Source organism: Sparus aurata, chromosome 4 (assembly GCF_900880675.1).
Source record: "Sparus aurata chromosome 4, fSpaAur1.1, whole genome shotgun sequence".
In the NCBI taxonomy this organism is placed as follows: domain Eukaryota; kingdom Metazoa; phylum Chordata; class Actinopteri; order Spariformes; family Sparidae; genus Sparus; species Sparus aurata.
This window is the reverse complement of record NC_044190.1, coordinates 21,990,722-22,015,799: the sequence shown is the minus strand read 5'-3', so window position 1 is coordinate 22,015,799 and position 25,078 is coordinate 21,990,722. Positions and strand designations below refer to the sequence as shown.

Below are 25,078 nucleotides of genomic sequence, written 5' to 3'. Positions count from 1 at the left end.
TGCTTAGTTAAATCTAATCTATCTATCTATCTATCTATCTATCTATCTATCTATCTATCTATCTATCTATATATATATATATATATATATATATACATATATATATATATATATACATACATACACATACATGAATGAATGAAAATGAATAAAGACTGTAAAGCACTGCATCACAATAATTTTTATTAAACACTTTGACCTGGTAAAGTGGGCGTCATTTATCAAAGTCCATCATCTTTATTGACAAATTGGAGAATCAGCTTTAAAGATAAGAGGGTGAAGTTGTTACTGGGGGCAATAAATTGGTGCTTTCATAACGAACACCTCACCTAAGATCATCTCATCTGTTGTTCTACATGTTATAGTGAAAAGAAACTAATTTGATTTGTATCTTTACACAGAATTTTTTATTATTTAATTATTATACATTTTGTCTAACTTGATGAATCAGAATCATTGTGATCTTTACACCCTGGAATCATTAAGAAGAACACGGTTCACCAAATCACCAGGTTATTGTCTTGTCTTTATATCAGCTGCAGCACACCATGACAGGAACTCACAAAATGAAAACACTGTCATTCATTAAATCTCAACATTAAGTTAATACTTAACTGTATCCACCATTGGCCTTTGGTTTGTTAGCTTATTTTCTCTCATTAACAACTTTGTTGTTGAGAGGAAAGGAAAAATGTGCTATCACTACAATATTAGAGCTGAAATCATCAGTCTATTCATTGATTAGTTGATTTACAGAGAAATGACTAAAATGAACTAGTTTCACCTTCTCAAATGTGAATCTTTGTATATTAACGTACATATCCTTGTCTTTTATGGTAGAACATTGAATACCTTGACTTTTTTGAAAAAATAATAATTATTAATAATAATTAAAAGAGATTTAACATTCTACAGACTAAATAATTTAATTGAGAAAATAATCTGTAGATGTATCTCCATTAGTCGTTTAATATATCATATCAAATTTCCTGAATACAGTATACCGTGTTTTACCTCCAGATCTGTTTTGGAAGTTGTGCTTTGTGTGTCTAAAGTTCATGAGGGCTCAAAGACGAGATCTTACATCATCCCCTGCAGTGAGTGTGTGGCTCTCAGACAAATCTCCACACAGGCCTGTAAAATACCTGTCAGATTACTGTGATATAGCAGTACGTTGTTGTAGAGTAGCTATATAAACTGCCAAAGCAACCTAGAACCAGAATCATTATAAAGAAAGAAAAAGTACTGAAACTAAAGTAGTCTAACTTTGTATAAAACTCACAATCACTCCCCCTCACATTTCTGCCTAGCAGTTGCGGGGAATTTGTTTTTCCAAGGCCACAGGAATTACATATGTAATTCTCTACATTACATGTTTTAAACTTGAGAAAAAGCTGTTAAGCTGTGCATTATTCATTAACCCACAACATCTGCAGAGATCGTGAGAATGTTGAAGCTACTGTTCTGCATTTACGACTGCTGACACTGTAATTAGAAACAGACAAAAGAGAGAGGAGGAGCGATGAGCAGAGTATATATTTAAAGCCAAAAATCACACCCGAACAGACAGAAAACTTGAGTGAGAATCTGCTGTGTACAAACAACAGAACCTAAAAGGTTAGAGATTGTCAGAAAGTAATTCCAGCAGCGTTATTCAGAGGTAAGAGAGAGGTCAAGGGGAGCACTGTTGGGATTGGGCACACGGTGCGGAACGAAAGTTTGGAGGCGCAAAGAAAAAGAAGAGAAGAACACGGCGTGTCAAAGTTTGAAAAATGCTGTCTAAGGTCATCTCAGCTTTATGTCTCACGCTATGGGTAAGTCATTGCACCGTCTTCGCTGCTGAGGATCCATACTTGACCAAAGCTCTGAAGCTGATGTCTGAGACCCCTCTCATCGATGGGTGAGTAAAAAACGTCACTTGCATTTTTTTTTTGAAAAAGTGCTTTGAATGATGGTCTTAATTATTTCATCTGCTGTCTGTCTGTCATAATGAGGACCAGCAGCAGTAAACATGACGCTCTCTGTGGTAAAAAAAAAACGCACTTCTGGAAATCATTTCTAGCGGTTTTCCTGGCTGCTGTAAAATCACAGTTAATGATCAAAGAGGCCGTGTGTGTGTGTGTGAAAACTGGGAGCTCAGGGACAAACAGAACAGAGTGTACTGGGGACGAGATAAATCAGAGAAAAAATGATGACGAGGTGTAGACCCAACATTGTAGTTAAGCATAACCCAACTTTTGGGTTAAATATTCAACCCAAAAGTTGGGTCGAAAGAAAATAACCCAACCTGTTGGGTTAAAATAACCCAAAAAGGGGTTCGTCCTTATTCGACCCAGCAATTGGGTTAAAATTGGGTTATTTTTTAATCCAACTGTTTTTAGTATGAAGTATTCATATCCACTCGAGTACAACCCTGAAGATGATTTACTTATCTACTTTCCACCACTGCGAACTTTTTATCTCTTACAATTTAAAAAAATAATATGGACTTTGGATCAAAATCATTTCTAGCGGTTTTCCTGGCTGCTGTAAAATCACAGTTAATGATCAAAGAGGCCGTGTGTGTGACCTTTTACTTCCTGCTCTTTCAGCCACAACGACCTGCCCTGGCAACTTCTAAAGCAATTCAACAATCAGCTCAATGCAGTGGACCTTCACACACTAAACACAACACACACCAACATCCCGAAGATCAAGCAGGGAAAACTGGGAGCTCAGGTACAAACAGAACAGAGTGTACTGGGGAAGAGATAAATCAGAGAAAAAATTATGAAGAGATGTAGAATTGGTCTCTCTAAACACCAGCTCAGTTGATGCTCTTAATAAAACAAACAATGTGGGAGGATTGCTTGAAATTATTTAAACTGGTGAGCAGCTCAAAGATGTCATGGAAAAAGGGAGGCAGTGAACAAGAAAGTTTTACATTACAACCTTTTTGTTCTCTGTGTTATAAAACCAAATTTAATGAAACGTATAGATTAATTTGTATGCAGATGACACAGTTATCTATAGTCGATCCTCCTCTAAAGGGTAACTCCACCAGTTTTACACATTAAAGTGTTTTCAGGTGTTAGGAAGTACTTCTGCATATGTGAAAAAAGTGGTATAAAGTCTTTTGTGGCTCCATTGGTAGCTGCGCGTAATCTGGTAAAGTACATCAAGGGATGTCACTCAGTGGTATTACTTAGTATACTACTATACTTAGTTGCATTGTGGGTAATGTAGGCATCAGGTTTTGAAAAGCATTCCACTTGTCTAGCATCACACAGAGACAGTGATATCCCCTTTTTTATTCTACACATCTGTAAAATGAGTGGAGTTATCCTATAACCCTTTAATGGTAGATACATTACAAGTATCATTTTCCTTTTAATGTGTTCTTTTGCTGTAAATTGTTGGGTAGAGGCTCATGATTAAAACACTGGAATGTCAGTTGAAGAAAAAATAATTGCCAGAACTTGGGAATGCATATAGATGAATGAATAAACACTGTTTTCATGATTTTGAAAAAACATGTTTTTAAGATTTCAGTCGCCAGTGTTCAAAATGAAAACACTCAGTCAATAAAGCCTCTTGATTTCAAAGCAAAACGTTTTTTTTAAGCTTTATTTAAAGAAGATTTTAATCTTATATCACTTTAATGTGTACATTTGTGGAGTTACCCTTTAAATTAAACATTTACTGACCTGCCTGACCAAGAAATGTAAGTCCATATTATTTTTTTAAATTGTAAGAGATAAAAAGTTTGCAGTGGTGGAAAGTAGATAAGTAAATCATCTTCAGGGTTGTACTCGAGTGGATATGAATACTTCTTTCACCATACCACATCTGCCCCAAAACTGACCTTATTAAGTTGATCAGCCAGCTTTGGCCAGCCCAATCCACAAATTCCTTTTTCTGTGACATTAGAAAGAAATTGGTGTTTCATTCATTCGAATCAGTTCTCCAGTAAAATATGCACATTTTAGATTAGGGGGGAGAAGAACTGGTATGGGATCAGTACTTTGTGTGAGTACAATATGGAAATACTCAAGTAAACTACAAATACCTTAAAACTTCACTTAAGTACAGTCATTGAGTAAATGTACTTATATTTCATCACTGAAAAGCGATGATTTTCTCTGTAAACATCCGTATTTTAAGTGTTATATAATATATAAAATGTTACATAAAACCCTCCACTAAAAAAGGGACTTGGTTCTAGTTAGGAAACGTTCCCTGGACACACAGGAGTGCTGCTAATTCATTATCGTCTGTTTCTGTGTCAGTTCTGGTCGGCCTACGTTCCCTGTGACACTCAGTACAAAGACGCCGTCCGACAAACACTGGAGCAGATCGATGTGGTTCACAGGATGTGCCAAAATTACCCAGACAACTTCATGTTCGCCACCAGTAGCCAAGGTGAGATTGTGATAGTAGTTTCAGAGACATTTAAGCGTCATCTCCACTCTCTTCCTGGCTGAATCACCCATTATCACTCACAGACATCATGACGGCCTTCAACCAGAACAAGACAGCCAGTCTGATTGGGGTGGAGGGGGGTCACTCCATCGACAGCAGTCTGGGCACCCTGCGCACCATGTACCAACTGGGGGTCCGCTACCTAACTCTCACACACTCCTGCAACACACCCTGGTAAGAGCCAGCAGCACAGCAGGTTTACTCCACCAAACACACACACGTGAGTACAACTGCCAATCAGGCGTCACACGAGTTGTGTGTTTGTGCGTGTGAGGGGATCGAGCCAGTTGTGGAGGAATCATACCGAATCTGTACTCCTGTAAAAGCACGCTGTAAAAAATGTTCCATTACAAGCAAAAAATCAAACCAAATTTTGGGTCAACGGAACTTGAGGAAACATGTTCCGTTAACTGTAGATAGTAAGTTGAATCAACAAATGACAAATATTACAAATCAAATTTGAGGTTCTTTTACGTTTCCCTCCCTTTTAAGAATCAGGTTTTCATTTCAAGCAAAGAAAAAGTGACAGTTGCTCTATCTTGTGCTACAGTATGTGGGGTTTTTTTTCAAATTGCACAACACTGAATTACCTTTGTCATGGTTCTCACTTTTGTCATTATAGTGAAAACAGACAATCATGACTTATCTCAAAATGTACTGAAGACATAAAGCACCTGAGATCTGAGAACTTCCTCCTCCACCACCGGTTTTATCAGTGTGGTGTTTCACCATCAGAGGTCACGTTCGGTTGTTGTGGGGAGTTTGGGGGAATTCTGCAGGCCTCTCATGCACTCCAGGCAGCAGTATCGGATTATCCAGAAGAGCACAGAAGTGTTTAACCTGATCACTGAGTTATAAAGCTGCAGTGAGGAGTCAAGCTGGTTTAATTAACTGTAAATGTAAACTTACCAAAGTATATAGCTGCATATTCACCTGTCTGTTGTTTGCTCTTTGTTATCTCTGATTTCCGATAATATGTAATAAATGTGCAATTTGTGGCCCTTAAAATCATCAAATTTACTTTGGAATGAAGTCTTTAAGAGTACTTAAATGCAGTGTCCAGGCTAGAGATGTGATCCCTGGTTATTCTTTGACAGATCCAAGACATCGACTCTAATTTCCTTCACTTGTTTTCGCTTACTTTGGCCTTTTCATGGTGACTGTGTCTTTTCCCATCAGGGCTGATAACTGGCTTGTCGACGAAGGATCAGACCCTTCCGAGCATAATGGACTATCTCAGTTTGGCAAGGTCAGTGAGCTGGCAGAGATGAGGAAATTACATGATTTATAATGTGTAATAAGTTACCGATTGGTGTTTTCAAATTGTTTTACTGCCATTGTGTTTTATTCAGCTTCAGTTTATTGCGCAAATGGACAAACTTAGATGTTTACTAGATGATGCAATCAAAGTTATTAAGTTTTACTCCTACAATATAACTCAACAAAAACTAATTAAAGAAATACAGTGACAAAGTAACATTTTCTTTTCTTATACTGCTAGATGGAGTAAGTGCTTATAAAAAGTTCAGTTCTTATGTTTCATTGTTCAACAGCCCTGAACCAACGAAGGGTTTTGTTTTTTATGCTAATCAACAGAATTTGATGTCAAGTGAAAACAGATATCTGAAACAATATTCAATACAAGACATGGGAAACTATTGACATGGACGATAGAAATGAAAGCTTTTAACAGCATTCCCTGTCCACTACAGCAAGTAGTCATGGAAATGAACCGTCTGGGGATGCTCATCGACCTCGCTCATGTGACAGTAAAAGTGATGAACCAGGTCCTCGACATGTCTGAAGCTCCGGTCATATTCAGCCACTCATCAGCCTACAGCATCTGTAAACACGCGAGGAACGTCCCTGATGATGTCCTCAGGAGAGTGGTAAGAGTGTGTGTGTATAATGGACAATTTAGATCCTTCACTCGAATAAATGTACCTAAAAATAAATTAGTTAATTGCAGGTAAATGTAGTAGTACTGGATATGTAGAGAAATGGCCCAAGTGAAAGATATATTATTATTGATTAAATTATCGGATTATTCATGCTGATCATTCATTTCTGAGCAGCAGGTTGCTGATTTTAAACTACTTTATAGATATTTAGGTAGTTTAGTCCAGTAGTTCCCGACCTCTCAGTCAGACCCCTCAAAGTGTTACCAGATAAATCGCAGTGGTTGTAAAAATATTAAACAGAGACAAATAGAATATATAACAAAGTTCTGCTCCACAAATATGTATTCATTCTTCTTTATAGTGAAATACGAAATCATTTTTCCCTCATTAGTTTTTGGTTTTTTTTGGAAAACATTTAAATGAAGCCATCTGATATGTTTAGAAGGTGAATGTCTGCAACCAAAGATTATTTTCATTATTGGTCGGTCTGTAGACACTTTATCAGTGAGTTCTTTGGTCCATAAAAATGTTGATGACCAAGAAGATGTCGTCACATGTCCCGTTTTTTTCCCACAGCCCAAAGATGTTTAATGTGCAGTTATAGACAACTATGAAAATATTCACATTTGAGAAGCTAAAATCTGTGAATGTTTTTGTCTAAAAAATGACTGATGATTCATTAAATTCTTTGACAACTAATTGATTTAACTCAACATATAAAACATGATGAGGAGCCCCGACTAGACACTTCTTCTTTAAAGGGCTCACAGGCCATTATTGTTGGGAACAGTTACTCTAATTTATAACAAAATGCATGAGTACAATAATTCCTTCTGAATTGTAGTGGCATGGCAGCAAAAAGGAAGTGGCAATAACTCAAAACTGCACTTAAGTACAGGTGGCAGAAAGTCTCAGAAGACAACAGCTATCCTGACTGCGCTGAAACGACCCCCCTACTGAGGCTGTAGAAAAAACATCCTGCCTTTGAGTCTTGTTATCTCAGAGAACACAGCTCTGTAATCGCCTTTGTCACACTAAAGAGTTGAAATCAGCACCTTGTGTCCACTTCTACTGATACTTGTGGTCTGTAATGGAAGTTTCACAGTAATAAGCAGTAAAACAGTAACAGGAGATTATTGTGCAGTATTGTAAAAAAAGAAAAAAAAAAAAAAAAGAACAAACCAATAAAGAAGCATCTCAGTGATAACCGGGAGACAAGGACTCTAATAAAAATGATAAGAAAGCAGAGGTTACTACCCTTGTGTACTTTATTATTATTGTGTTTGAACGCATCTCTTGGCCCTGGTCGTGTCTTTCACCGACCTTGCTCCGGAGAGTGTGTCCTGTCTAACAAAGCAGAAACGATGCAGTGTGTCGTTCCTTCCTATAGATCAGAGTTTCTAGGTCAGTAAGTGTTTCACTGTCATGTCACATCCCATCTGTGTCTCCAGCGAGAGAAAAAAGGGATCGTCATGGTGAACTTCTATAACGACTACGTGACCTGCAGCGAGACCGCGAACATCTCAGACGTGGCCGGTAAACACCTGTTATGACCATGAAGAACTACCGTAAACCCAGTTAAATATTAACATTTATCATCATTTCTGTACCCATCTGCTTTATTCTCAACTTTACTGCCCTCATCGCAGATCACTTTGACCATATAAAGAAAGTGGCAGGGGCGGACATAATTGGTTTTGGTGGAGATTACGACGGGGTGACGAGGTGAGTGGAAAACATTCAAACATCAACTTAAAGGTCCAGTGTGCTGACATGTGACCTCAGTCATTTGGTCCAAGTTTCAGAAAGCCTCAACTTCACCAAATAAAATTCACTTCAGTCACTATCTGCTCACTTCCATGCCAGGTGAAATTTTGTAGTCCACAAAACATTTCTGGAACTTCTGGAACAGCAAAACAACGTTGCAGCATTCTCCTATACAACTGAAGTAGATGGGGACTTGTTTTAAAATGTAAAAAAAAACAACCCGAAGGATGTAATCCAAGTCCCCAGAGGCTCCGAGATCGCAAATTGATTTGGCCACCCACTTCAGAACGGGTGCATGCCAACGCTTTTAGCTGAGCAGCAACAGTGAAGAGTTCATCTGTAAGAAGGGTGAAAGCCTCTCTCTTCAAATAAATGTATAATATTGGTACTTCAGCAGACTTTGATTACCCGGGATGAGCTGTATTAAGCCAATTAATGTGTTTTCGAGTGGCTGTTTTGCATGTTTTTTAGACCCCATCTACTTTAGTTGCTAAGGAGAATGCTGCAATGCTGTTTTGTTGCAAAGCTCTGGAAATGTTTTGCAGACTACAAAACTTCACCAAACTTATCATCTGCATCTGTAATTATAATTTCCTACTTTTTTCTTGATCAAAAAAAATACTGAAAAAACATAAAATGAAAAGTCAACTCATGAGTGTCTAACCTACGAGTCCAAGTGGAGTCTCAAGTGATTTAAACAGCCACTTGAGGTGACTAAAGTCCAACTCAGGACTCCAGTGTACCTCTCTGTCAGTGTGTAGAATCCCTCTTCTCACCCTCAAATACGGTGGCCACTAAAAAACATGAAAGGGGCTACTGGAGAAACATGGCGAACTTTGTGGAAGGGGACCTGCTCCCTCTGTAGATATAAAAGGCTCATTCTACGTTAACGAAAACTCAATTATTTTTTGGGGTGACTACACCTTAATGAACGTATAATTGTGAATTTTATATTCCAATTCTGTCAATAGATACTCCTAACTTCTACACACTGGACCTTTAAACATAAGCCTCTGGACAGCTGGGCTGAGACAGTGAAAGATCAAAATAAAAAAAATTGACTTTTTTATCAAGAAACTGTTTCAAATGTGTCTGTCAGACTGCCGGAGGGGCTGGAGGACGTGTCCAAAGTGCCAAATGTGGTGGCTGAACTGCTGAAGAGAGGATGGACTGATGACGAGGTGAATAAGGCTCTGGGAAACAACCTGCTACGTGTCTTTAGTGAGGCTGAGATGGTGAGCCACACACACACACACACACACACACACACACACACACACACACACACACACACACACACACACACACACACACACACACACACACACACACACACACACACACACACACCTGTCTGCTGCTTCACAGTTTTTCTTTGTGTCTCAGGTCCGTGACAAGTTGACTAACAACAAACCAGATGATGTTCCTATTCCGTATGCTGAGGTGAATAAGAACTCTCTCTGCAGGACGAGCCACGGTTACCCCGACGATATAACTGGAGCTGGGAGTTCACTCAGCACGCTGGGCCTGCAGCTCACACTGGCTCTCCAGGGTCTTCTCTTACTATCAGCTCTATAGACTGCTCATCAGTGCAGCTGGATGTATGTACATCAACAGTTTGTCCAGTGGCTCTGATACAATCTGAAAATCTGTTAATAGGCTCAGTTTACTGTTTACATTTTAAAATTGATTTAACAGCTTGTCTGATATTAATGTTTTTTCTGCAGGTTAGCTTTAAAAAAATGACCAGATACTAGTGACTTCAACAGTGTCAGAGTTTACAGAACTCATCTGGCTGTTTTAATTCACCATAAGACCATCAGAAAGAGGCAACTATTAGTAATACTTGTGTACTCAGAACACACCCACACACAAAAGTATTCATCAACATCATTAAACTGACCTTTTCACTGGGAGCCCATCCCATCGGCTTCTCAGCTCCAATTTGCATGTTTTGAATTTACTTTGGGTTACAAACATGTGACAAGCAGTGAGGTGGTGGCATGATAATTTAGATACAAAAAAGTCAATGTTTCTTCTTTAACAAGGCAAACAAGCAGTCTGTGGAAAAAGTTTCAACACAAAAAAATGGCATGAGATTCTTTGAGCAACTGTAAGAGCACTGAGGATGAAATCACAACATGACTTTAATTAAAAAAAAGACCTCTCCTGAAGGCTAATCAAAAACAGCAGTGCGTTTTTCTCCTATTACACAATCACAGACACACTGCAAGCTTGAGTTCAACAGCCTTTCATTCAGAGTTTAGCGACACTGACAGGCAGTTTGCCCTCACTGTTCAACATTACATATTACATTTTTTTTTTTTTACATGAAAATGAAGAGGACTCTTGTTGAATCAGGTAAAAACATCTACTGTCCTCAAGTGAAGGTTGGTCCTGTTCAATTCTGAACCACTGAACCACAGATTAAAGGCTGAACTAATGTTAGCTGTTCAGACTTGTGTAGGTAAATGTGAGCGATGGGGAGGGGCTCATTTTTCACGTCAGGCTACAATCTGCTCACGTATGGCCAACAAAAAATATTGCAGGAAATTGTTACATAGAGCCCCTTTAATTTTTACTAATAGAACTCAGAGGAGACAGTTCATCATCTTTACAGGGTAGCGAGCGGGTGAGCTGCAAATGTTCACACGTTTGCAAATTCATCATCTACTTCCAGCCTTCGAAGACAAAAGTAACATAGGCATAAAAAAATAGCACCTTTAAATAATAGTTTGTAACCTAACAAAATGGTTTATAGAGTGGAAAAACTCATCAGCTGCAGACAAAGTTCACCATCATCTATTTTTCCCCCACACATATCCCAACTTTTGGCAAAATACTTCCAAGTGAAATAACAGGGTGAACAAGGTTTATAGGTGGCACAACGTCAGGAACATCCACCATCATGTTCAGTGACCAGTGCGTCATTAGCGCCCTCTTGTGTGCTTCACAAGTAAAACACAGGACTCCACAACAACAGCGTGTGTGAGCGGGCTGTGTGTCCTGCTGCTCCTCGGGATCCTCTCAGCACAGAGACACTGCTGGTGAATCAGACTTAATGAAAAGTGCGTGAGTAACTCACAAATGGACAAAGTGTTGCAGCTCACATGATCGACAGAAGCTGCGCAGTTAAGACAGCGTTTCTGGGCAAACTTGTGTCTGAGAATCTGGTTCCGGACAGGCGAGCAGCGTGACCTCAGCAGAGGGAGATCTAAGGCTGCAACTGAACATCATCTGCATTATCAATCCATCTGTCCATTATTCACTAGATCAGACAATCCAAGGGGATGTCTTCAAATGTCTTATTTTGTCAGTCCAAAAAGGATTAAAGGAGACAAAACATTTATATTCGAGAGGCTGACAACCGTACCTTTGCTTGGAAAATGACATATTACTAATTAACTGATTATCAAATACTTGGTGTTTCGGCAAATTGATCAGCCAAACAATTGTTGCAACTCTAGTGTGATCTTTTGAAAGAGAAAATACCAAAAAGAGGACAATCCTCTGATTCTTAAATGTGAATATGTTTTAGTTTTCCTGTTCCTCCTCTACTACAGTATATATAAACTGCACATTTTTGGATTGTGGACAAAACAAGACATTTGAGAATGTCACCTTTGGGCTTCAGGAAACACTGATCAACATGTTACAGACCAAACAACTATTCTATCTATTCTTATTTTTCAGTGTGCTACTTGAATCCACATGACGAAAAAACCACAAAATAGTAACAGCTTCAAGTATAAAATGTAACAAGAAGATCTACTGTTGAAAAGTAACAGACTTGGAGTCATCGCTCTAAAGTGCATTACATCCCAGCCAAGGGCGGCTCGTCAGTTGAGGTATGACCAGCCAGACGATAATTAAATAAGGGACGATGGCAGACTGTCTGTAGAGATATGCCTAGAAAGAGGAGGAGGGATAGACCAAGTCTGTTTAGAAGAGTTATCACACAACCTATCTCAGTGTCTCATTCTCTTCTCCCTGTGTTTCACTGTCCATCACAAGAGGGGGTTGAGTCAGCACAGCGATCCTGTAAGGCAAATTATCTTTAGTCAACATCTTCCTGGTGGCAGACACCAGGCGGGAATAGTTATCAGGATTGTACTCGGACAGCGGGGGTCGGGTGTGCAGTAACGGCAGGCTGTCCCTGTCGGGCCGCGACCGGAGGAGAGGAGGCCGCCGATGGCACTCGCCCTCCTTCATGGAGTCTGGGAGCGGCTTGCGTTTGCTTTCAGGTAAAAGCATTATGGACAACACGGAGAGCACGGCGAAGGAGGCGAAGATGACGTGGTGGAGGAAGTAGCCGCCATTGTTTTGGAGCTCCATCAGGGAGGAGGCCGCCATGCCAACACAACCCGCTGCCAGCACGAGGCCGAGGCATCCACCTCTGACAGAGAGAGGAAAGGGGAGCAGGGAAAACGAAGAGGAATCATCAGGGGACGACATCACAGTGACATGATCAGACAATATATTGTCTGTTTCATCACTCACCGAACTGCAGTCGGCATTACCTCACAGGCGAAGAAAACACTGAGCATGGCGAGAGCCTGAGAGAACAGCAGACCCACGACAGAAAGCACCAACACCAGTCCACCACGCAGGTCTGAGACAGGAAAGAAAAACTGATTAATCTTCAATTATCTATTAAATTATCAGACCTTTAACTCCCTGCTTGGTGACATCTGGCTGGGACATTCTTTTTTACAAGTTTTCTTTAGGCTGAAACTTATATAGTCCGTCGCTCTGGCTTTTCTTTGTTGTTGTTTTGTTGTGTTTATGAAGGTGGGGTGTGTGTTTGGTAGTTGGTTTTGAAGTAAAAATGAATAACATAATAATTTTAACTGTAGCGCCATCGTAACCAGAGCTAATCGAGATAACTGGTGTGTTTTTTGTGTAATCCCGCTGACAAACCAACCAACCAACCGATAAACAGAGTTGAAAATGAAATAAAGATGCAGGTGTTACGTACACTGAGTGAGGGCCAGCAGCAGCAGCGATGACAGTCCGGTGATGATGGCGGAGAGCAGAAGCATGCCACGCCGACCAAAACGATCGACTGTCTGGCAGATGAAGATGCAGGCCAGTGCTCCGGTCAGCACTCTGAGAAAGTAGCTAAAGTGGAAGTTGGTGGAATAACTGCGCAGGTTTCTGGTGAAACAGTACTGAATTCCTGTTCCAATGAACCTAGAGGTGAGGTGAGAGAGTCAAAACCATAAACATCAATGAAACACACTGCATCTCAATTTTGATATAAAATGGACATTTTGTTTTTGCTTTTTCACATTAAGAATATAAACTTACAGTGTGAAACTGAGGATGAGGCAGTTTTTCCAGATGACGCGAGTCCGACGCAGCTCCAGAACTGAAAAGTATCTCGGCCGGCAGTCTTCTCCGTATGCTGTGTCGATTTCTGCAGACAGAAAAGAAGGAAGTTTTAAAAGGAAGGTTAGAATCTTGCTGTCACAAATGCTAATAATGACTGCCAGTAAGTGTACTACAATTGCAATGCATCAATATATGGATTGGAAAAGTCTGGGAAGTCAATGAGTGCAAATAACAAACACACACTTCAACTGGAAAGGGCCAAAATGTGTACAGGCAGAGAGGTGGAGTCATGTGATAGCCCTGTTGATGCGATTTTGCTCTTCAACTCATTCTTTACTGTCTTAAAGAGACACTTAACACCCCCTGAGGATCTTGTCTCTGCAAAATGACAGAGGCTCTGTCCTCGCTGCAGCAGCCCCGGGTTCGAGCCTGACCTGCAGCCCCTTGCTGTGTGTCATCCCCCCTCCCTTTAATCCAATTTCCTATCGTCTCCCCAAGCTGTCCTATTAATCATGCCAAAAGGCCAATAAAATACTTCAAAGAAGTGTCTAGAAAACAACATTGGACGTATTTTTTTGACTGCAGCCCAGGTGAAATCACTGTAGGATGTAGTTACAGGTTCAACAGAGCACCTTATCGACGACATCCTTTAGGAAGATGGTGGGTGTGTTTGAAAGTGAAACAGGCTGAAACTTTAAACTACTGTGGTCCCATGTGTCACATTTTTAACAACCAATGCCTTTTCTTCCCTGTACCTGTCACTACATGTTAAAGTAAGAATATGCTTTTATGAGGACTGATTCTTTGCTCTTAAACAGTAACTAATAAGCAATATGCAGAACTAATACGCTCTAATGTCGTTTCATGCTGATTGCCTTATTTCTGAATTCAAGTCAAACAGACGAGCAGAAATGCAATTATGTCGACATATGGATTTCATAAAATCATTTTAGTAGAGTTTAGAGTTTCCTCTGGATACAACTGCGTGCAGAGGTCTGCAGGGAGCAAAACATGTTGAGCATACTAAAACATAATGATTCAGATTAGAGCTGAAACAATTAACTGATTAGTCGACTGTCCGAAATTAACCAGCAACTGTTTTGACAATAGATTTATTTAAGTCATTGCTTTAAGAAACAAATCTCGCAGTTGTAGTGTAGAAAAAGTTTTTCTGATTGGTTAGATGGAAAGAAATGCAACATCTGAAGACGTAGGGAGGCTTTAGGACAATTAAAAGAATTTCTAACTGAAAATAATGGCAGTTGCAGCTTCTTGATTCATGTGGGAATATGAACTGACGAGTTGTTAGATGACAGCTAGCATGTTAATCTTTTTATTCTGACTAAACGACATGTGAAGTACAAGATGGAGTTGCGACATTGTGAGAAGTATTGCCTTCATAGAAAATATGAGACAGCCAATCGTGCATTTGAGGTCATTGTAAATTGATTATGATTAGACTTTGCTTATGTTTAACTTGTATGAAAAGAGACAATTTATTCATGCTCTGGGTTATGTGTTATCAAGAATATGCAACATTTTAATTCTTAAAATCAAATTGGTTTAGAAGAAAAAAACTTTGACAGTTTGTGTGTGTGTGCGTGCGTGCGTGCGTGCGTGCATGCGTGCGTGCGTGCGTGCGTGTGTACCTGACAGCAGGGTTTCCCCAGGGTAGATTTCATCTTGCAGACAAACTCCATTCCTGGTGGAGAATTCCTGCAGGCTCCTCTTGGCCTGGGCGATCTGAGTTGTGGCTAGCAGCCAGCGAGGAGACTCAGGAAACATTGACACACAGCTGAGGAAAAACAACTCTGTTGTTAAATCTTAGAAAGATACAGAGCTCAAACATACGGAGCCCCAGACATGAAATGGTCAAAAAAAAATTTAATTGTGGCCACAATATAGCTATAGCGTCCGAACGAAATACTAATTTGTGGCCACAAAATACTAATTTGTGGCCACGATGTAGGTATAATGTGCGCACGAAATACTAATTAATGATATTAATATAATTCCTGGACAACTGGGTAACAAATCTAGCGCACCTTCTCTAGAAACCGCTATAGCCTACGTGATGTCCTTAAGGTGAGTGTCTTTTCTTATTCTGTTCTAGTCAATATCTTTTTATCCCGCATTTAGGCAGTTATTTAAGTAGGCCTATAATATAGTGAACTTTTAATCGTCTGTGATTTTATTGAAGGACAAATGTCCACAGAACACTACAGACACCTTCAGTAGTTCAGTCAGAGCAACAACAACCTGCAAATCAATACAAACTAGATTCTGATCACTGATAGGCTATAGGTTCCCTTGGCAACGCAATACATACAGTGAGCGCTACTGTAACTGCACGGCTGCGTTCGGTGGCATCATTAAACACTGCGGCTCATATAGCCTATGTATTCCCTCAGCTGAGAGTCTGACACACATGATGCTACTTTCAAAATAGATGATCTCTGAAAGGCACTGCCTAAATGCAGGATAACAAGATATTTAAGTGAACAGAATAAGAAGAACACTCATCTTAAGGACATCACGTAGGCTATTGCAGTTTGTAGAGAAGGTGCACTCGATTTGCTTACCCAGCTGTCCAGGAATGATATCAATATTATTAATTTGTATCTCGTGCACACATTATACCTACTTTGTGTCCACAAATTAGTATTTATATTTATTTATAGCTACATTGTGGTCATAATTTAATTTTTATTTTTAACCATGTAATGTCTGGGGCTCCGTACAAACATGGTCTGTGACATCAACAGAGGGTGGGGGTGTACAGATGAACACACGGGCAAAAATATTCCTGGCATTTTTTGGTAAGTTCACATATACATAAATAAAATGTTGTAATTTCAACATTATCAGTTCATCAGTGAATGTGTTTGAACTGTCTTGTTGTGATGTCGTGTATTCTGTAATTTGTTCTCAGGTCTCTTTTATAAAAGAAATAAAACACTCAGGTGTGAGGTTGAAACAGGACCAACTCCAAACTGCAGATGGGTCAAACATACTGCGTCCCAATGTGAGACTGTATGTTTAAAAACTGACCTTAAAGCTCCACCAAACACAATGCAGCCAACACACAAACGACCAGATGACTCACCACCAATTAGAAAGCAGCAGGAGCAGAGGCACAGTCGCCACGGCCTGGAGGACGGGCCAATCGCGGCACAGAATGGCGACACCCGGCAACAGCAGCTCTGCGAACACGCCGAAGAAGCTGCTGATCATGGTCACCATGAGACGATGGGGAGGGTCACACAGCTCCAACCCTGAGAGAGGCAGGAAGGACAGACGCCATCAAGACACAGATGAAGCCAAACTAATACATTTGTCCAAAACCAATCCATTGTCTGTCAGGAAATGAAACCCATCACAGATGAAGCTACGAAACAATCTGCCCTCTCTTTTATGGAGTTCTCAGCAGACAAAATACTTAAATATAACAAATACTGTTGCGCGTCTGTGCATGTACAAGTCTCTTTTCTTTTGCTGCAACCTCGTTGCATTGTGTTTGGTAGTTTAAGGCACAGTAATGCTGCTGGGACATAAAGTACTCCTAACTTCAGGCACTGACGTAAACTTGTTTGGGAGCGTGTGAAGCTGCAAGAGTTTCTGCTGAACTTTGACCTCCTTGGCCCCCCCCCCCCCCCCCCCCCGAGCTCTTACTCTCTTTCCACCTCCTCCCTTGTCAGAGGGGGAAACAAGGACCTCGCTTCCTGCTCACTTCCTCGCCTTCAGTTCTGTCCAACTATTGTTTTCTCCTCTCTGCGGAGGAGCAGCGCTGGCAGGACACCACAGAGAAACATTTCTCTCAGGTCCCATCCCGCCCAGCCCAACATCTGCCTAATCTAAGAAACAAATGACCCAAAAATCTGGACTCAATCTAGCCCTGACCTCACAGGAATGTGGGAGTATGAGGGGTATGTCAAAAACAAAACACAAAAGTGTACCTAGCACCACCTCCTCCTACGCAGGAATGTGTTCTACAAATGTTATAACATTCCTGTACCACTTCACTCAACTTTAGACAGCTTCAGAAAGAAAACACACTGTATTTGATGCGCTACGTTTTCCTACTAGTCAGGTGACATCTCTTTAAAGAGAAACATGAGTAAGAAGGGGAGCTAAAGCTTCGTCACAGAGGGGGCGAACACCGGAGAGCCCCTAAATGAGGACAGCTGAGAGGTAGAAGTAAAAAGAAACCGACCAGCTGTCTGCTGGCAGTCCGAGCTCAGCACATCGCACTGTAGTTTCTCATCGGCTCCAATTGCCCCACAACTCTTAGAGTCTGTCAGTAGTAATTTATGGACATATTTGTCATTCCAGAGTGCAATCAAACATGTTGCTCACTGAACTACTGTGTGTCCTAATTATTATCATATATATCAGATATTATTTGGGTGAGCATAACGTTTTTGAAGCTAGAATGAAGAAAAAGTCAACAAACACATCTGCCTTTACCGGGAAATCATACATCATCAATGCATGTCAATCGAACTGCAAGTTTAAATCTCCACTGCAAATTAAAAGGTGTAATCCTATCTTTATGAAGTCAACCCCCCATTTTTATGCAATTTATCATGGGCATTTTTCAGCAATAGCTGTTCAAAACATTAAGGTTCTGTAATTAATTCTCCAAACTCAGGTTTTTTTTGTTTGTGACGGGGTCCGCCATTCCCACACGGGATTCAAATTAACTTCATCCGCACAAGGAAGTCACAAGAAACCATGCAGCATGTAATCTAGTGTTACAGTGAGTTTGTTTGGCTGCGCTGGAAAGTAGAGAAGGGCATTTCAAGCAAAACATGCTATTGGATAATCACTGGGAACTATTAAAATAAAATGTATTTTTCAAGACAAAGCCATAGTAACATGAACTATTCCAATATTAATATCTGATCCCTAAATGTAAATGATACACCAGTTGATCTTCTGTTGTGTTTTTTTTTTAATTTGTTGTCTTACTCACCAAATCAATCTGGACCGAAGCCTGACAGATTACAACTTAACAATTTAAGAAGAGATATCAAATGTTTTTCCAAGGTATTAAAAAGATATATTTTGTTTTCTTCGGTGTACCCAAAGCTGTTTTACCAGCATCTACAAGTTGTTTTATGGTTATTACTTTCCATAGGTGTATCTAGGTGAGTCTCCACTTCTCAGTTAACAATAAACCTTGTTTTTAGTTGGAAAACCATGGATTTCTTAGCTTATCCAACAGGCCTGGAAGTAAATGCATTCATTCAATGCGAGGGTTAAGCGTTCGTGTGGACATTTTTTTACCCAAGAAGAAAAATGCATCCTCTTCATCCCCTTTATGTCATTAGATGTCCTAATATAATGAACTCCCATTAATCGGACTTGTGGTTGTGATATGATGGAGGTCATTTAATTATTCTTTATATTCTTTCTATCAGAGAGACTTGAGGAGATGGGAGGTGCTTACAGATGAACATTATGTCAATACATTTATCTACAGCTCCTCTCTACATAATGTACTGTTCAATTAATGTGCTACATTTCTTTTTACATAAGAAGTTTCTCCTGTCATTGACCTGTCACTCATATATAATCGTAGCATATACTTCAGATTTTCGTTGTTTTGTCTTTGGTTTGTCTTTCAGGTCTCACTCTTGACTTTCAGACATCAGAAATAAATGTATCAAGTATGTTTTAAACGTGTTTGTGTTTCCTGAAATATGGATAAGATGGGAGAGATAGGCAGGATTTTTACTTCGCTTCTGCGAGGGTGCATTTTTCTTATCTTTGACTGATAAGATTCACCGGCTAGCTCAGTCGAAACGCTTGCATTAGGCATTTGTATTCTGCTTTTATCTCACAATCTGATTTGTTTTCCCAGAGTAAAGCACTAAAACAGACTGTGACTACTCACTGTGCAGTCACAGCCAGTCTGCTTGACTCAGGAGCTCACATTGTACAGCACCAGCATGACAGCATTTTATTCTACGCTGGGAATCACATGGTCACGATTTATTACATTTACATTGCTTAACATTTACAGAACATTAGATTTTCGTCAAGAGAGAATTCTTTTAATTAACTTAGATTGAACAATCATCAACTAGTCTTAATAGTCAAACCTTTGAGAGCATGTGGAGCTGAGGCACTTTCTCAATAAGCGCACTTTACAACAGCATGTCTCGGACTGAACAACTGGATATACAGTACAAGTAAAAGTTCACGTGTCTCTTTTTTCTCATTTATTTACCCATAGGATTCTCATTTTGTCTATTTTAACCACGTTTATATACTTTACTAATTTATGGAATTCTTTGGGAGTAACAGAGTAAAGCAATTTAGCAAAAAAATTACATTTACATAAACACAGTCACAGCAACAAGTGACTTAGAGTGAAGCACAGGAATCTAAAAGTGCTCTCTAAAATAAACAAAGAACTAAGTCGCAGCATAGGGGAAGGAGTTTTTCCCCAATCCCCAGAGAAGTCAATTACTGAAAAAGGCTGCAGGAAGCTTAACCGTTAAATGTTTATACAGGACACTCACTGGCAATGTACGAGGAGACAAACACCCCGGCGAGCATGGCGCCCTGAGAGAGACGCAGCAGCAGAAACATCACCGCGCTGTTGGACAAGCACACGGCTACACCGAACAGACTGGACAGACTGATGGAGAGGAGGAAGCACCGCCGACGACCCAACCTGAAAACACAAACGTTACTATCATCTCACAGGAATATTAAATAAATACGTATGTTCACCTTGTATAATGAAAGATGCCAGTTTAAGGGGTTATATTGCGTAATTGTAATGTCCTACTTGAACTAATGCATGTTGATACACGTGAGCTTGTTTTTCAGTTGTCGATATTTCACAAATAGTTGGTTCAGAGAAATGCATTTTATCAAACAACCAAAGCAGAATCTGCTTTGTTTGATTTATTGATAAATAAAGATTGTGACCGGTTGTTTGCTGGTTCACTTCCAAACAACACATTTCCATGTCTAACAAGACCCCTAAATTGGACTAAATTATGTAATATTAGATAGACTTCTCTTGTAATTTAGGCAAGTAAAGCAGCTAAATGTTGTAGCACGACGTGTTGGAGCGCAGCTATAATTATAACGTCACTCACTTGACCGTGCAGAATGGGACTACTACATTTGTGCACATTGCCGTGTTGATGCTGAAATGATATGTGCAGCCTTAGTAACAACGTTAACGTTCTCTTAAAATGTAATACTGAACACAACAGCATAAAAAGTATAATCATTATTTACCAGTCACACAATGTACCGAGGAAGATGTATCCCAGGATCCATCCTACCATCAAGCAGATATGCTGCAAAGGGATTTTCCAGTAGTCACTGCAAACCAGGTTCCACTGTGAAAGAAGACAAAGAAGTACATTCAGGCATTTTTAGACCAAAACAAAACTCAATATTAACTTCGGAAAAAGACAGGCCTCTTAAACAGAGAGCACGGCCATTCGATTAGGTTTAAAAAGAGACAAATTATTGTAACGTACAGTATCATGAGCTTTAAATAAAAATGTTCCATGTGGTGAGCGACATACTGTACCAACCAGCAAAACTGTTTGTGCTCTCTCTTCCCTAAATAAACTTGTTAGGGATTAAACCAATGTTTGTGCATTTTGTTTTAAACTAAAAAACTCAAATCTTTTAAAAAAAACATCACAGATATATAGCGATTCCCTACAACAGCTGGATTTTTAGAAAAAAAAACACTCAAACAGGCGTAAAGAGTGCATGCCTGGGGACCATCTTTAGCCAAGGATTAATACACATTTAGCGCTCTGGTGAGTGTTAAGGACAGTACGTGAGACTAAAAATAAACTGCAGTGGCCATGCTCATTGTATTGCAGGTACATGTCACCCAGTGTGACCCGTTAATGTGTCTTCAATGGTTTCTGGATAACAATGGAGCTCTCCGGCACAGAGAAATGAGCCCTGCATTCTTCTGCTACTTGTTTTGGGGATTTGTTGACATGTCATGAGCAAAATTCCTGCAGCAGTACATTAACATTTTATACGTATGATGTTTCAAGCGTCTTTGGTTTCTGTGAATTCTATTACCGTGCCACAAATGTTGCCGTCTAATTTGACTACGTAACGGGGGACAACGGCAGGATACCAGTCAAGTCGGACACACAGAGGTTTCTGTGAGGAAGCAGGAATGTAGATTATGTCGTCTGTAATTGAGTTAAGGTGTCTGCTGACAGAGTTATTACATTAGAACAAAGTAGAGCTCAAAGTAGAGCGTGCTCTACTCCTGGTTAGTAACAGTCACTGCTTTCCCCTGTTTTCCCTCTATCTCCCCTGCATGTCCTCCATTTGTAGTCAAGGCATTTCATAACAACTAACATTTACTAAACTCTCAGGATATCTGCTGGACAATGATCAGTAACATTACTTACAACCCAGTACAGGTAGAGTTTAGCTCATTCACTTGCTGCTGAATTTCACCAACACATCAAGACTTTTGAGACGTTCTCCTTGTCACAAAATACACAGTTATTTCATGGTTTGCTATGGCAGAAATTCAGGCAGCAACACTGTACAGTAAATCACTAATACAAAACCGCTATGCAAGTGAACAACAACGCATAACACTAATTAAGGGTACATGTCATCTGCAACAGAGGTCTGATATTTTGGATGGCGACATGACAACAAATTAGAGATTAGGCCAGATTAATTTGCAACAGCGACCTACAGAAAATGTAAAATGTCAGACCCACATTAATCAGAGAAGGGATCCCTGGGGAAAAGTCTGAAGACGTCAAAACTCTGGTACATTATGAAGGCCACAGGATTTCTCCCGACTCTCCCTCATAACCTGTGTTTGCATTGTGAATCCCCACGGTGCCGGTGTAAGTGTTATTCCGTGCTTGCTACGTGGTTATTGGAATTAATCACACATTGAATCAAGAATATGCGGAAAAGAAGCAAAACATGAAGGTGTTAAAAGTAGATTTCGACACGTCCCTCTTGAACACAGGGAAGTGGGGATCTATAGGGAGGTCACAAATGGATAACAAGTTGGAAAAAGGTGACAGGCATAGACCACTCTGATGAAATGAGCTTTAGGAGGAGTGTCCCACAACACTGACGCTACAAACACTCTGCTCCTCCGTCTCAAAGAAAAACATTTTTAGATGATTGTAAGTACAACTGTCCTCCAAGGTTTTTCTGTTGTTTTCTTGGTGTATTTCAAGGTGATGATCACATTGTACTCTACTAATTTTTTCCTTTGGCGCAGCAAACGTCGTCATGGGGAGAGGAAGCTGCTGCAAAGGAGGTGTTCGGGGTCTCAGGAAGGAACATCGAGGCCTCAGACTTCCCAGAGCGGGAGCAACAGCTTATCAAGAGGGGAAAAAGGAGAGTATCTACTTCCTTGAAGCCATGACGCAAAAAACACATACAATACTCTGAGTAGCAGTTGAGGGGTAATTACCCATAATGACTTCTTCATCCTGCTTGTCTCAAGTAAAGATCGTAAGTTTCACTCCTGTGGTTTAGAGACTGCATCAAACACACTGAGGTGTGTTACAAACTCCTGTGCTGACACAGCTGCAGCGTGCCCATGTGTTGTACAAGCGTCACATGGAGAATTATTTTCGTTGGAACTCTTAATCAGCATTTGCAGACTGGGATAGCTCCTTGAATAGCTGACGAGTAACAGACAGCGGGGAAGATAAACTCTATCTTGCTGTTTATTTACTTGTGTAGTTGCACAACAAGATGCAATCGTGTTGACAGCCGTCGGTTATGGTATGTCCGACACAATCAAACAAGATCCATATTCTGCTTAAAAACAAGGAGTCAATGCACACCGCACGCGCTTCCTCAGAGTCCATGATTCAGTTCATGAGCTCAATGCAGGCATACTGTATGATCTACGAAGCAGAGGGAAAGCACCCTGCCAGACAGATGAGTGAGAGTGAAAAAGAAAGTTTTAACTGTGCAAATATTGACTGAGTGACGTGAACAACCGTTTTTACGACCACATGAGCCTCCAGTAGAGATAAACTGCTGTTGTTGAGCGGAGACTGGAACAGATACCAGCTTTGGCACCGCCATCTTGGAGCAAGACCAAAAAATTTGAATAGTTGTGAAATTTAAAAAACGGGGGGAACTGTTTGTCCAGCCTCTGAGTTAATGCATGTGACAGTTAAAAGATGCAGTGTGTAGCTGTTGTTTAAACGCTCTGAGCGATAAAATGCAAAACAACATTCCGACACATGAACACACCGAATTTGGAAGAATGACTTCCCAACGTGGGAAACGGGACCATCGGGACCATCTGAGGAGCACTTGAATGCAGCATGAGCAACCAGTAGCTTTGAGCTGCTAGTCCAGAATGCTAGCACCACAGCTAACCAGGCTAACTAGCTAACTGCCCCTAGAGTTGGCAGCAGTTAGCCGTCACCATGTTGATATGCTGCCCCCTAGTTGTTGAGGGTGAATTCGACAGGTGGCTTAATTCTTACATATTGCACCTTTAAATAAAGAAACATTTCGGAAAACCAACAATCTTAAGTACAACTGGATCCAGAAAAGCTGTTTTTATGGACTTAAGATGTAGATTCGCTAACTTCAGGTGAGTTTATCCTCCACTTCATCCCCGTTTCTTACTCCTTTTAAAAGTTCAAAGCCCCACACGGACCTGAAAGATGACCAGCAGCCTGAAAAGTCTCCTTACCTCAGTGACAAAGTTGCTCTGGAGCCCGGCTCCGTGGGCGTACTCCCACCCTTTGGTGCAGGACACCCTCACCCTGGGCACATTCCCGGAGAAGTCCGAGCTGTTGGACGTGTACCTGAAGAGCTCACAGTGGCTGAGCCCGGTGCCGTTGACCCAGGGGATGGCGAGGTGCAGGTACCCCTTCCTGGTGAAGTTGCTGAGGAGGAACGTGGAGGGCAGTAGCAGCGGATCCGGTCTGCAGTGGTACGAGTCCGGGATCAAAGTGTAGAACACGTCGCTGAACAGATTCAACATGACGGCGAAGCTGGGGAACCAGCTGAACACGACCACGATTCGGTTGTAGCGTCCGTAACCGCCGGTGTGAGGGAAAACCTTCGTCTCGTAGTCCATCTGAGGGCGAGAGTGTGTGTGGTCCGACGATGCTGTGGCCATGGCGCAGGCGGAGCGCACACTGTGTTGTCAGCGCGCAGAAGGAGCAGGTGAAGAGGAGGAGGAGGAAGAGGAGGAGGAGTTCAGGGGACCGACCTATGAGACACCTGCTGCTTCAGTGACTCATGTCAGGGTCGTCCCTGAGTCACGGAACCGACACAGCCGAGTCACCAGACATATGGTTGGATCCGGTCCAGATAGCGTGTGACTCTGGAGATGACTGATAACGGATTAAAATAATATTTTTCAAATATTTTTGAAAGAAAATATGAAGTTGTGACATCAGCAAATGGCACATCAGGACTTAAGTTCTGTTAAACAGTTAGTCCATTGATTAAAGGGGCAATATGTAGTTTCTGGGCAAGAAATTCAAACTCAGAATTTTAATATTTGTAATATAAATGAGGAACTAATACAAACTATATATTTTATTTTCCAGTGAGCGAATAAACAAGCTGTTCTGAGAGGAAAATAAGGT

The 25,078-nt window shown here is 40.6% G+C and overlaps 2 protein-coding genes across 3 annotated transcripts; one reads left to right on the top strand and one right to left on the bottom strand.

The window, feature by feature from the left end:
- The first annotated feature begins 1,538 nt into the window (after window positions 1-1,538).
- dpep1 (dipeptidase 1) lies at window positions 1,539-10,195 on the top strand. Its single transcript, XM_030414677.1, has 10 exons — window positions 1,539-1,900; window positions 2,592-2,718; window positions 4,269-4,401; window positions 4,485-4,635; window positions 5,641-5,710; window positions 6,174-6,350; window positions 7,814-7,898; window positions 8,012-8,087; window positions 9,229-9,364; window positions 9,516-10,195. Exons 1-10 carry the CDS (start codon window positions 1,773-1,775, stop codon window positions 9,705-9,707), a joined length of 1,275 nt encoding a protein of 424 aa, XP_030270537.1. The 5' UTR covers window positions 1,539-1,772; the 3' UTR covers window positions 9,708-10,195.
- A 63-nt stretch (window positions 10,196-10,258) lies between these two features.
- slc22a31 (solute carrier family 22 member 31) lies at window positions 10,259-24,817 on the bottom strand. Of its 2 annotated transcripts, none has more exons than XM_030414675.1 (9): window positions 24,172-24,817; window positions 20,727-20,830; window positions 19,994-20,148; window positions 16,570-16,738; window positions 15,113-15,258; window positions 13,440-13,548; window positions 13,108-13,322; window positions 12,630-12,741; window positions 10,259-12,525 (listed from the first exon to the last, which is right to left on the bottom strand). In XM_030414675.1, the coding sequence occupies exons 1-9, from the start codon at window positions 24,601-24,603 to the stop codon at window positions 12,093-12,095; spliced, it is 1,875 nt and encodes a 624-aa protein (XP_030270535.1). In that variant the 5' UTR covers window positions 24,604-24,817; the 3' UTR covers window positions 10,259-12,092. The 2 variants fall into 2 exon arrangements, with proteins under 2 accessions (XP_030270535.1, XP_030270536.1); XM_030414676.1 differs by having other exon boundaries at window positions 12,233-12,525; window positions 12,650-12,741.
- Between the last annotated feature and the right edge of the window lie 261 nt (window positions 24,818-25,078).

Bases quoted from the DNA above. Each gene is read 5' to 3' on its own strand.
- slc22a31 (XM_030414675.1), bottom strand. From the start codon at position 24,603: ATGGCCACAGCATCGTCGGACCACACACACTCTCGCCCTCAGATGGAC. The intron at 20,831-24,171 runs GTAAGGAGACTT...CTTCTTTCACAG, and splicing joins AGAGCAACTTTGTCACTGAG to TGGAACCTGGTTTGCAGTGA. The intron at 20,149-20,726 runs GTAAATAATGAT...TTGTGTTTTCAG, and splicing joins CTCGGTACATTGTGTGACTG to GTTGGGTCGTCGGCGGTGCT.
- dpep1 (XM_030414677.1), top strand. From the start codon at position 1,773: ATGCTGTCTAAGGTCATCTCAGCTTTATGTCTCACGCTATGGGTAAGT. The intron at 4,636-5,640 runs GTAAGAGCCAGC...TTTTCCCATCAG, and splicing joins CACTCCTGCAACACACCCTG to GGCTGATAACTGGCTTGTCG. The intron at 6,351-7,813 runs GTAAGAGTGTGT...CTGTGTCTCCAG, and splicing joins ATGATGTCCTCAGGAGAGTG to CGAGAGAAAAAAGGGATCGT.